This window comes from Ovis canadensis, chromosome 25 (assembly GCF_042477335.2).
Source record: "Ovis canadensis isolate MfBH-ARS-UI-01 breed Bighorn chromosome 25, ARS-UI_OviCan_v2, whole genome shotgun sequence".
Classification (NCBI taxonomy): Eukaryota; Metazoa; Chordata; class Mammalia; order Artiodactyla; family Bovidae; genus Ovis; species Ovis canadensis.
In genome coordinates, this window is record NC_091269.1 from 51,137,879 (window position 1) to 51,150,237 (window position 12,359).

General features: G+C 51.5%; 1 protein-coding gene across 4 annotated transcripts in view; it reads right to left on the minus strand.

Moving 5' to 3' along the window:
* DLG5 (discs large MAGUK scaffold protein 5) overlaps positions 1–12,359 on the minus strand; it is a 120,303-nt gene that overhangs the window by 57,251 nt on the left and 50,693 nt on the right. For all 4 annotated transcript variants that reach the window (XR_011253131.1, XM_069572549.1, XM_069572548.1 and 1 more), the window contains 3 exons: positions 2,918–3,080; positions 1,480–1,623; positions 736–919 (listed from right to left, as the gene is read on the minus strand). Coding sequence is in view for 3 of the 4 variants with exons in the window: in XM_069572549.1 (XP_069428650.1) it covers positions 736–919; positions 1,480–1,623; positions 2,918–3,080 (491 nt within the window). In the remaining variant the exon portion in view is untranslated. The remainder of the gene's footprint in view (positions 1–735; positions 920–1,479; positions 1,624–2,917; positions 3,081–12,359) is intronic.

The following is a 12,359-nucleotide window of genomic DNA, read 5'->3' on the forward strand; positions in this document are numbered from 1 at the left end:
ATAAACTGCAAGAGAAGGGGCACTGGCCACACCACCCATAGCAAGCGGTGTTCTGAGTGGCCTGCTCCTCACACCTCTGTCAATGCGAAACAAGAGCTGAGCAAAGGGAAGAAACTGACTCCTAATGCAGAGAGCAGCAAGAGAAACAGGACACACTCCCACCCCCAAACCACAATGGAAACGGTGCCACCTCGTACTTGCAAAGAGATTTAATGTTTCCAAGCTTCTCTCCGTCTATAAGTTCACACAAAATCCATACAAAGAAGCTATAGACGCTCAGGCTCTCAGACTAAGTCAAATTCCTGTTACCCAGCACACATACCACAGAACACCTCCTTGTTAGCCCTAGCAACACTCATAATGATACAGAGTGTGTGTGATTATTTGATTAACATTTGTATCCTCCATCACACTGCAGAGTCCAGGACCACAAGGGTTCAGTGTTTGCTCACAGATAGCCCAATTCCTCACAGAAAGCAGACACCAGAAATACTTGCTAAGTAATCACATGGATGCGTGGGTGGTGGATAAGCAGGTGGTAAGTGGACAGACGCATAGATAGATGGCGGGTGATAGGTGGGCGGGTAGGTAGACGGATGGATGGATGGATAGAGAGTGGTTGGGTGGGTGAGATAGCAGGTGGGTAGATGAGTAGGTGGAGGGGGGCTGGTAATCGGACTGTGAGTGGGTGGATGCCTGACCTTGGCCTGCTCCCGCTGCCCAGCCTGGTGGTACCTGCTGCTGCTGGGCCCGGAGGTCGCCAATTTCCTTCTGGTCCTCCTCGTGGAGCCGCTTCATGTCCTCCCACGACTGCTGGAGCAGGTTGCGTTCCCGTAGCAGCTGTCCATTCTCCCGCCTCAGCATATCCACGTCATCCTTCAGCTGGGTCTGGTCGCTCAGGAGCCGGCTGTGGAGTGTGCTGAAATGCCCCCAACACAGTGAGCCCAGCCAGCCTCCAACTCCCACCAAGGTACCACCTCCTCCTCCACCAGGTCCCAACACCCCGAATACACCAGACAGGCCACTCAAACCCTGGTGTCAGCCACATGCCGTTAAGACCCAAACCATTTTTTAGCAACCTGACACTAAAATGGTATCTGTGTGGCCAAGGAAAGCAGATTAGCCCCCAGCTGGTAGGGACCCAGCACCTTCAATGCTGAGGGCTGGGCCAATGTCAGCAGGTGGGCAGGCAGATGCCCTCGGAGGGGCCCCAGGAGAACAAAGGGGAAGATGCCCCATTGGCCTCTGTGGACCAGAAGCCCAGCAATCTGCCTGGCTCACGCATTCAACCACTTTCCTACCGACCATGCTTCGGAAGCTGACCGCGGATGCGGTATGAAAACTGAGGTCCAAAACCACACACCTACTAGGTGAAGGCCCACTGCTTGCTAGACAGCAAAGACAGAACCAGAAGCCCAGGCTTTGGGTCCAGAAATAAAGACTGGCAAGAGGCAGCAGCTGGGAGCCCCAGGCACTCACTGGTAGAAGTCCGTCTCCTTGGCCACCTCCTCGCACCTCCTCAGGGCATTGGTGTGCTGGCTCTGCAGACTCTGCAGGTCCGACATGGCCCGCACGCACTGGATCTTCAGCCTCTCGTAGTCTGGATTCAGCCTGTGGTAGGGCCTGGCCCAGACAGCAAACAGTCCAGTGAACACGGCACTCGGGATCACCATGACAAGGACGTCTCTCCCTGAAGAGCCATGTCCTAGGTCACTCCAGCCTAGCGGTTCCCAAACACCGGCCACCTCCACACCACCACATCTACCTGGTGCCCTGCTGAGCCCAGAAGTCCTGGCCACACCCAGACAACCGGAATCAGAACCCCCAGGACGGAGGGCCCCTATTGCTTATCTCCCTGGGTGGGCCTGGAGAGCTGGGAGGTGCTCTGGATCTCTGGGAGCCTCCAGGAGGCCACGCGACCAGCCTGCACACTGGTCTACCAAGTCCCTGTGACGAAGCTCCTCCTCTCCTAAGAGCAGGGATTCTCAATCCTGGGTGCATAATGAAAGACCAAGGCCCAGACCAATTACATCAGCATCCCTGAGGGCAGGACTCAGACATGGGGATTTTTTTTTTTTTAAACCCCCTCAAGGGATTCCAATGTGCAGCCAAGATTGAGAAAAATAGCCAGGAGCAGGAGTTCTCAAAGTGAGGTTCCCAGACCTGCAGCATTGTAATCACCTGGGAATTTGTCAGAAGTGCAAATTCTCAGGCCAGCCCCAGACCTCCGAAATCAGACCCTCAGGAGGGAGGGAGGAATGGCCAGCAATCTGTGCTTTACAAGCCCTTGTGGGTGGTCCTGGTGTGAGCTCCAGTCTGGTACCCCCTGCTCTAGGGGGCATCAGCAGCCTCATATAGAAGGGCTAGTCTCTGTGTAGCCACTCCTCTGCCTTGGTGACACGAAAGCGGCTAAGGACAGTTCACACTCACGCCCAGCCCTCAAGCTGTCTGACCAAGAGACAGGTCTTCATAAAAGCCACCCAGGAAAACCTTCCTTGGGGTGAGGCACATACCCCTGATGCTTTCAAAGGAAACAGATTAAACCGAGCCTGCTCCCGCCTCCCTCAGAACCCTGTCAGAATCTCCCCAACCCTTCCTTGCTATCTACCTCTTAATCCCAACAAAAGAAGCAGCCAAAGGTGTTCTTCAAAATAACAAAAAGTCAGGTGGGACCAACCCTTTTTAAAGTATGTATGTGGCGGGAAACAACTAACAGGTCGACAAACCACATAAAGATCTACTCAACAACGAAGCAGGCTAGGGTTCCCAGCAGACAGCAGCGCCCCTGCACAGAGAAACACGGATGCGTGTGGACGCACAGGTCAGTCAAAGGCTCAGCGACGGGGCGACTGGGGCAGGGGATGCCGCGGCATCAAGGCAGTGCCCTTGTCCAGCAGGGGAGGTGCATGGTGCCCACCTCTTGTCAAAGGTGGTCCCGTGGGTGGCAAAGGCCAGGCGCTTCCGCAGCTCGTTCCTCTCCCGGGTCATCAGCCGCAGCTGAATGGAGAGGTTCTCCACCTTCTCATTCACCTGCCGGTCGCTGAGCACAGGCGGTGGGGATGGCGCCTTCCCGGTGGTGCCTGCAGGAGGAAGGTGACACAGTGAACTTGCTTTTGTCCAGCCCTCACCAGCAGCCAGGTGCCATGCTGGGCTCTCAGCTGGCCTTCACTCCTCACACCCACCTTCCCGGGTGGGTCCGGTTAGAACCCTCTTTCCCAGATGACACCCCCAAGTCAGAGAGCAAGAGGCAAGGCAGGGACCAGAGCCCAGGCAGACTGGCTCCAGCATCCGCTCCCGGGGCCCTGGCTGAGGACGCCGGGGCCCCCCTCTCTCTCCCCAGCCTGGCTTTGGCACCTCCAGGATGGCCCAGCCTCATCTTTGCATCTTTGCCTGCTCTGCTACCACCAGCTGTCACCTTCCTCTGGGCAAAGAGGCTGGCCTAAGCCCTGAACAGAGTGGAAGACACAGCCTGAAGAGGAAGGCACGGTTGCAATCCAGAGAGGGTGGCAGAGAACAGAGGCAGCCCATTCCTAAGCTGGGCCAGTGGGCCATGTTCTGTTCTTCCCTGATCAGGGCCGGACAGGTCTGTATGGCTCCCGAAGCTGCCCGACTGCTTGAGGACCTGCTCCACCAGCCCAGATATGCAGCTTAGAGGAGGTGCAGGGACAGCTGCCTATGGCCAAAGGGTGCAGGGAAGCCCCAGGGCCTCTGGTGGCCCAGCCCACAGCAGGGCCTCCTCACGTATCCCCGGGACTAGACATGTTCTGAGAAGGAAACCCCACGCCGTATGCCGTTAGTTAGGAAAAGTGGCCACCACCAACACCTCTGGTGAGACCCCAATCTGTTTCTAGGAAGAATGCACCTCACTCAAATGTCCCAGAAAAAGAGACAAATCCATGGTACTGGTATACTTGTATATTTAAGTATATACTTGCATATTTATATATTATATATTTATATATATATATACTTTATATTTAAGTATCTCTACCTCTCATGGATCCTCAGTGGGGTAAGCAAAACCCACAGCAGTCACCCCAGCTCATGGATGGGATCCAGAAGCTGACTCACCCCAGAAACACAGTATCTGGGTCCCCAGGAGCCCTGTAATATGCAAAGGGCAAGACACATGTCCTCTGACTCAGTGTCTCCTGACCACTGCCCCTCAGCTGACCCTTGTTGGCGGATCTGTTCATGTAAACCAAGTGTCCCCCAAAACGGGGACTCAGGTGTGACCTTGCGTCTTCTGGGAGTGCCGGGGAGGATGGAAAGCTTGACACTGTGGCAACAAGGCAAGCCACGGTCCGAGGCAGGAGACTTCGCCATTACCCAGGATCAGCACCCCAACCACCAAATCTACTACCCCTTGCAATGCGTGTTATTTTAAACCCAGCACCACCATAACATCAGGATTTCTGTGCTCAGACGAGAACTCTGGGGCCAGAATATCTCTAAGGTGGGGTCCAGGACCACCACCAATGAGCATCGTCCTCCCTGCAGGGGTTCTACTCTGCAGTGGGAGGAGCCTTCCCTCACCCTTCTCCAAAGACCCTGGATCCTCACCCTTGTCCCCAGGGCTTCTGGAAGACAGGCTGGTTACAGCTCTGTGCAGCTATGTGACTTGACGTCTTCCTCTCTGCGAACGAAGGCACTTCTACCAGCTCTAGTCCTGACTGTTTTCTGATTTGCACTAACTTACCTGGCTCTCTGACACATGGGGCTGCCTCTGGATATGTGCCTGATACTCCTTCCAGAGAAGCCCACAACTCACTCAGCCTCTAACCAACCCAGGGGGATGCGATCTGTGTAAGACTGACGAACCCAAGACAGGGGATGAACAGACTAAACAGACTCCGACTCAGCTCGGAAGAGAAGGATTTCAATGTAAACCGTCACAACCAACCCACACAACAGCCACCAACACAGATGTCCCGGGCATTCATTTAATCTTCCCAGCAACCTTGGAGGTGATAAGAATATTATCATCTCCATTTTACAGGTGGGAAGGCAGGCCAAGCAAGGTCAAGGAATTGACACAAACAGCGAGTGATGCCCCGGATGAGAGCCCAGCCATCTGTCTTCAGAGCACATGCTCTTTGCTGCAGTCCAGGCCTTGCAGCCCCACAAAGACAACCGTGAGTAGCACTCATGTATGCCTGGCAGTTTCTAAGACGCTTTTCATACATTATCCCATCCCATCCCCTTAAGGAAGATACTGCTGTTATTCCCGTTTTACAGAACAGGAAACAAAACCTTATCAAGCTTAAATAATGGGTCCAGGTCACCAAGCCAGTAAATGACAGCATGGCATATAGAGTGCCCTTTGCCTGACCCCAGTGCCCAGGGCCTCAACCTAAAGGTTCTTAAATGTTTTGATCCTAGGACCTTCTTTATACTTAAAAATGACTGAGGACTCCAAAGAGCTTTTATTTATATGGTTATGCCTAATAACATCTACCAGATTAGAAATTTCAAAAGTATTTTTAAATATTTTCTAATTTTAAAATAACCAGACTTGTTACATATTCACATAAGATGTCTTTTGTAAAAAATTAACTACCCTCTCCATCACCAAACACAAAACACAGCGAGAAGAATGGCACTGCTCTGGGTCTCTGTGACGCTGTTTGATGTCTGGCTTAACGGAGACAGCTACAGTCTCACACGTGCGCAGCATCGCGGATGGAACCTTTAGAAAACTCCACTCCACAGTGGAGTTTGTGTGAGGACGAGCGTGCAAAAGGCAAGAGACACCCTAGTAGCATCACAAAAACAGTTCTGACCGCACTGGCTCCCTGCAAGGACCTCAGGGACACCAGACCATGCTTTGAGAATGACCTGACCTATGGTCAAGTTCAAAAAAAAAAAAAAATCAGAGAAACATCATATCTCAATTTCAAAACTGAAAAGCATCAGCAGCCCCAAAAACCTGCCTCCGGAGAGATAAAGAATTCGCACCCCATTTTAAAAGTGAACCAACAGAAAGACGCAGTCCTCAGCTTTTGCGGAGGCTAGAGAGAGAAGGTGCAGCACCACAGAAGTGGGGGTCAGACCTGTCACCACACACAGCCGCCGCCTCCTGTCTGTCTCCAGCAGGAGGAGGCCACTGGCCCTGCAGCTGGAAAGGACCCGGGGCAGCTGGTCATGGGGACAATGACGTGAGCACTGTCATTTGCTGGGGGCAGCCTAGGTACTGGGTTCCATGCTAAATGCACCTGGGTCCTCACCTCATTGACCCCAGGGTACCCTCCCAAGTACACGCTGTGATCACCGCGTGAGAAACTGACATCTAGCAAGACTGCACAGCTAGGAAACGTGCGGACACCCACACAGACCCGGCTCCGGCTCCAGACCCAGGGCCTCACTCGCCGTGCTGCAGTCTCCCAGCAGGACTGGCTTCCTGGTTCCCTTCCCCTGCCCCGAAGGCTTGCGCATACATGAAACCCACAGAAAGGAAGGTCACCCAGGCCTGTGAATCCATGAGATAGCAGGCTGACGTAGGGAAACTGCTCCCTGGATGCTCCGGTCCTTTCACAATAAGGAGGCAAGAGGGCAGAGGAGGACCACAGGGGACCTCAAGAAAAATCCCAAGATGGGCTAAGCCAGGAAGTTCCAAAATAAATAGCAAGTGTTGCCGAGAACCTTTTCCATACCCATCCAATTCAAAATAAAGTTTTCCCCTTCTACTTGCATCTCAGGGCTGAAAAACATTTTGAGGATGATGCAGTCCTTTCAAGAAAATGGTTGCTGGAATCCTCTAAGTAGCTAGAGGACTGTTTGAGTTCTAGCACAGTGAGGGAGCTCCCTACTTCACAGCAAAGCCCATCTAATCTCCCCCCAGACAATTACTCTGTGAACCAAGCCAAGATCTTTATTTCTCCCACCGACCCTAGATCTACCCCTAAGGCCACAAGGTACAACTGTAATTTCTCTTCTATACCACAAACAGGCAAGCATTTGAAGACAACTGCCAAGTCCCTTTATCATTACCAGAATGGCTAAATTTTTTAAAAAGTAACACCACCAAACGCTGGCAAGGATGCAGAGAAACTAGGATTTTCAAACACTGCTGGTGGGGCTATGAAATCATACAGCCACTTCTGTCAAAGAAAACACTTTGACAGTCTTTTATAAAGTTAAACATGCACTTACCATACCACCCAGTAATCCCCCTCCTAGATATTTACACAAGAGAAATGAAAATTTATGTTCACACAAAAGCTAGCACATAACTGTTTATAGCAGCTGTTGAATGGATAAATGACAGTGTTATTATATTCATATAATGGAATACATCTCGGCAATAAAAAGGCTCTGACTATCACACAAACTGCTGGTACATGCAGGGCAGAGGGAATGGGGAACCTTGAACGCACTAAGCTGAGTGGAAGAAGCCAGACTCAAAAGGCCACACACCGTATAATTCCATTTACATGATATCTGGAAAAAGGCAAAACTACCGAGGCAGGAGAGAGATCAGTGGTTGAAGAGGGCTAGAGGGAGTGGAGGCAAGAAAGGCTGACCACAAAGTCACAGAAGGGAATTCTTCAGGGTAGGGCGATCGCTCTGTGTCTTAATTGTGGCACTGGCTAAATGACTAATGTGTTTATCAAAACTCATCAAACTATACACTAAAAAGGATAAATTTTACTGTGCATACCTCAATGAACATGACTTAAAAAAAAAAAAAGTCTTGATATTAAAAAAAAAAAAACTCATGGTGCCCTAAAACTGAAGCAACCATTCCAGGAGAGGTGTGGCTTGTCACCCCCACTCTCATCAGTCACTGTGCTTTTAGGAAACAGTTTAAAGAAGCAAAATTAAAACTAATGTCAAACGAGTTGCCCACAGACGCCTCAAACGCTCTTTGCGCAGCTGTTCTTTTGGATTCAAATGCAAAACTGTCCACTCTCCCCCACAACTTCACTCCTTCCTCTTCCCAGATCTGGAACCCACTTGAAAAGAAAGCAAGGGACCTCTCTGCGGGTCAACATTTGGTGCTTTCACTGCTGAGGCCAGGGTTCAATCGCAATAGGGAAACTGAGTCAAGGCTATGGTTTTTCCAGTGGTCACGTACGGATGTGAGAGTTGGACTAAAGAAAGCTGAGCCCCAAAGAACTGATGCTTTTGAACTGTGGTGTTAGAGAAGACTCTTGAGAGTCCCTTGGACTGTGAGGAGATCCAACCAGTCCATCCTAAAGGAGATTAGTCCTGGTGTTCACTGGAAGGACTGATGCTGAAGCTGAAACTCCAATACTTTGGCCACCTCATGCGAAGAGCTGACTCATTGGAAAAGACCCTGATGCTGGGAAAGATTGAAGGCAGGAGGAGAAGGGGACGACAGAGGATGAGATGGTTGGATGGCATCACCAACTCAATGGACATGAGTTTGGGTAAACTCCGAAAGTTGGTGATGGGAGGCCTGGTGTGCTGGTGTCCATGGGGTCGCAAAGTCGGACACGACTGAGCGACTGAACTGAGCTGAGGGAAACTGAGCCTGCAAACTGAGCAGCACGGCTAAAATAAATAAATAAATATAAAAAAATAAAAATTTAAGGCAGATTTTCTTTTTCCTTTTTACGTCCAGGGTAAGATTCTGGGGTTAAGCAATTTGGACTGGACTAAAATGGCCCCAAAAGGAGTGCTAAAAGATGCCAGGAAAGCTGGCATGGGCCCCGGAGTTTAAAGAAAGTCATCACTTTTCTGGGCCTTGGTGTGAGAGGGGGCACCGGCGAGGGAAGCACAGCCTGTTGGCCATCATGAGTCCGGGCCCCTCCTCCTGGTTACCCTGACTTGTATTGCCTCCTCTGTGGACCACTGAGGCTCAGTGAGAGCCTGGCAGCTGATAGTCTTCTTGGTTATAAGCTCCTATGCCACACCACAGCCGACCCTGAAGGCCATCCCTCAAGTCTTATTTACAGCTAGACAGGTCACAGCTCTGCTTCTGAGCCCTGCTGACCCGTGGTACCAGAAGCCAAGGAGAATACAGGCACTGGCCAAAGGTGGTCAGGTGGAATGGGGATGTCCAGGTGAACTGCTCAGCCTCCTTCAGACCCTGACCATCAGGAGCAAAGCAAAGCAAGAGAACATGGTCACCACCAGCCTCAGCGAGCAAAACCAAGCCATCCTCATCTCCAGCCCAGAAGAGCCAGCGCCACCGGGGAAGACACAGTTCCACCCACAAAAGCAGCTCAGCTTCACAGAGCTTGTTAGAAACACTCATTTCCAGCCCCACCCAGACCTACCAAGTCAGGAACCCTGGAGGGGAAGCCAACAGCCACCTCCAGGTAAATCTGATTCCCCATAAAGTGCGAGAACCTCTGGTGTGAACCGAAGTTGCACCGGCTGCCCAGAGTGGTTTTCCAATCCCTTGACCTTTTGGCCGTCCAGGATCCACTACATTGAAAAGCATCGCCCACTGACGTCCAGGGGATGCCCTGCTTGGTCAGCACAGGACTGCAGCTGGGCTCCCCGTGGACTTGGAGAGGAAGGAGGTGAGATTCCAGGGCAGCAGCAGCCGCCTCGCCCAGCTCCCAGATCTCCCAGATCAGCTGCTTGCTCTTGAATCCTTGACTCGGGGTCAGTCTGCAGAAACCCAAATCAAGACAGACAGCAAGGGCCTGTTGCTTCCAGGCTGCTCCTGCATCCAGAACGCCATTCCTGGAAGGCCCCACTCAAGGGCCACCTCCTCCCTAGAGCTTCCTGACACCCCTCATTAGACACAGCTACTCCTTCCCCTTGGTTTTCTTGCTCGGTCAGTCACTTCCCTCTTTAGGGCTATGGCCCACATGGTGGTGTGCCCCACCAAGTTCCCATGTTGAAGTCCTTACCTCCCCAGGTGTGGTGTTAGGAGGTGGGGCCTTTGGGAGGTGATCAGGTCATGAGGATGGAGCCCACATGAATGGGATTAGTGGCCTTATTAAGGAGACCCTAGAAAGCTCTTCCCTTTCCTGCCATGTGAGGTTACAAGGGGAAGGCACCATCTGTGAACCAGGAAGTGCCTTCCCAACCCAGGACACTGACTCTGCCTTAATCTTGACTCACAAGCTTCCCAGGATGGTAAGAAATGCATGTGTGCTGTTCCTAAACTGCCCAGTCTAGGCTCTGTGACAGCCTGGGCAGACTAAGACAGCTGGCTAGCCTGTAAAACCTGGAGCCAGGTCCTCTGTGATCTCCGTGAGTGTGGAGCACAGGCTCCATGGGGACAAGGCGCTCCCATCACTTCATCAGAAGTGAAGTGAAGTCACTCAATAGTGTCTGACTGTGTGTGACGCTATGGACTCTAGCCCACCAGGCGTCTCTGTCCGTGGGATTATTCTGGCAAGAATACTGGAGTGGGTTGCCACTTCCTTCTCCAGGGAATCTTTCCAACCCAGGGATCAAAACCAGGTCCCCTACATTCAGACAGATTCTTTACCATCTGAGCCACTAGGGAAGCCTGTCCATCTGATAAACTGAGAAAAAAACAGCCACTGGGTCCAAAAGGACCAGAGAAGGAAGGGTCAGAGGGCACAGGGTCAAGGTGCAACCCTGCCTCGATGCTCATTCACCCCACTATCCTTTCAACCGGAAGCTGGACTTTAAAGGAATCCTTGCTGGGACAGTAAGGAAGCCCTCCAGCTCTTTTTCCTGCCAATAAACCAGGACATCTCTCTCTTTAAGAAGAAAGCTCCCCTGTTACTTTAATTTGTATGAAATTTAAGGCTCATTTTATAAATGTTGCCCCCAAATCTCTCTTCTTCTTAAAATTTCTCGTTACCCAAGATGAGGGGGGGAAAAAAAGGCACCTGAGAAATGAGGTCAGGATGAATAGGGAGGAAAAAATATGATTGCCTGAAAAGAGTGTGCCTCCCCTGGGCAGATCCATGGGGCCTACTTAAATAACAGTCCAGCTACTTAAATGACAGGCCACATGGGGTGGGGAAAGCCTCAAAAAAGCCACATGTGCTCAGCTGATGAAAAATGCCTAGAAAGATATGGCAACATTTAAGTCTGTTGGTATGTTGTTAGCAGGGTGAGGCTGGAAAGCTAAAATGGACAGACTACCTGAGGACCTAATGGAAGCTGGGAAGAGGTGAGGGACAGCCAGGTACCAGCTGTTACAGGGAAAATGCTATACCCAAGATTCCACCTATCAATTTTCTCTTAGCTGTGTATAACTTGCTCTTTTCCCAAACATTCTTGGTTAGGGAGATAAAAGCGGGAAAGTGAAAATTATATTTTTATTATAAGACCTTGCCTTTCCTTAGGTTCATGGAGAAAGACCATAACAAACAAAAGCTGCCAGTCTCCATCTGACTCATCAGCCCCTCAGCCAGGGCCATGGTGCGCCTAAGACGGCCAGGAAGGAGGTGCTCTGCCCATCGTTAGGTGCGGCTGAGCCAGGAGGAATTCCTCCTGAAGGTGCTGCAGTGGGCCATGGCTGACCCTCCGTTCATTCCATTCCAAGGGACTGGTCCAAGCTGGCCACAGACATTCCAGTGCCCTTGCCTGGGACCAGGTTAGGTCAGCTCATCTCCAAACAAGAGGGCTGTTAAAAGTGGATGCTGAGACCCGTCCTCAGAGCTTTTGAAGCCCAAGAACCTGCATTTCTATCATCTATCTGGGTGCTGCTGGTCCAAGGACCACACTACATGAGCAGTGGTGGACACAGACAAGAGACAGGGACTGGGGACTGTGCTGAAGACCTTCTGGGAAAGTCTTCTTTGCCCATCAGGAGACACAAGAGGCGATGACCTCCTTCATCCTCTGGGCCACTAGTGATGATAGAGACGTTCTTTTATCTGCTCTGTCTACCACAGTAGCCACTAGCCACAGGTGCTATAGAACACTTGCAATGTGGCTAGTGTGTCTACTGAAACTAGCGATTTAAATTTCATTTCACATTAATTCACTGGAATTTAAATAGCCACATGTGGCCAGCGGTTCCCACAGTGAGCATTGTAGCCCTGGACGCTGTCAGGTCCAGATGTGACGGCTGCCCCTGCCATCAGCGTGAGGGAAGACACCACACAGAGGCCCGCAAAGTCACCCTTGACGTACTCAGCCCACCCTCAGCACCTTCACCACGCAAGATCACACATTCCTCTCATCCAGGGCCGTATGAATAGGTATTCCGTACTGCAGCAGCCAAAAGCCTCTGGCCAATACAGCCATGGGGACACTGAGGTCAGCCTGCAGAGAAAGGGGCTCCTCACCCCAAGGTCAATGCTGACTCTATGCAGAAAAGCAAGAGGAGGAGAGCTTGGCTGCTGGGGAACTGGAGAGGTTTTGACCTGAAGGGATGCACGCAGATCTTGAGCATCCAAGATCTGGGCACAGACAGCGAAGTGCAGCACAACACTGCTCTCTGCCGGCCT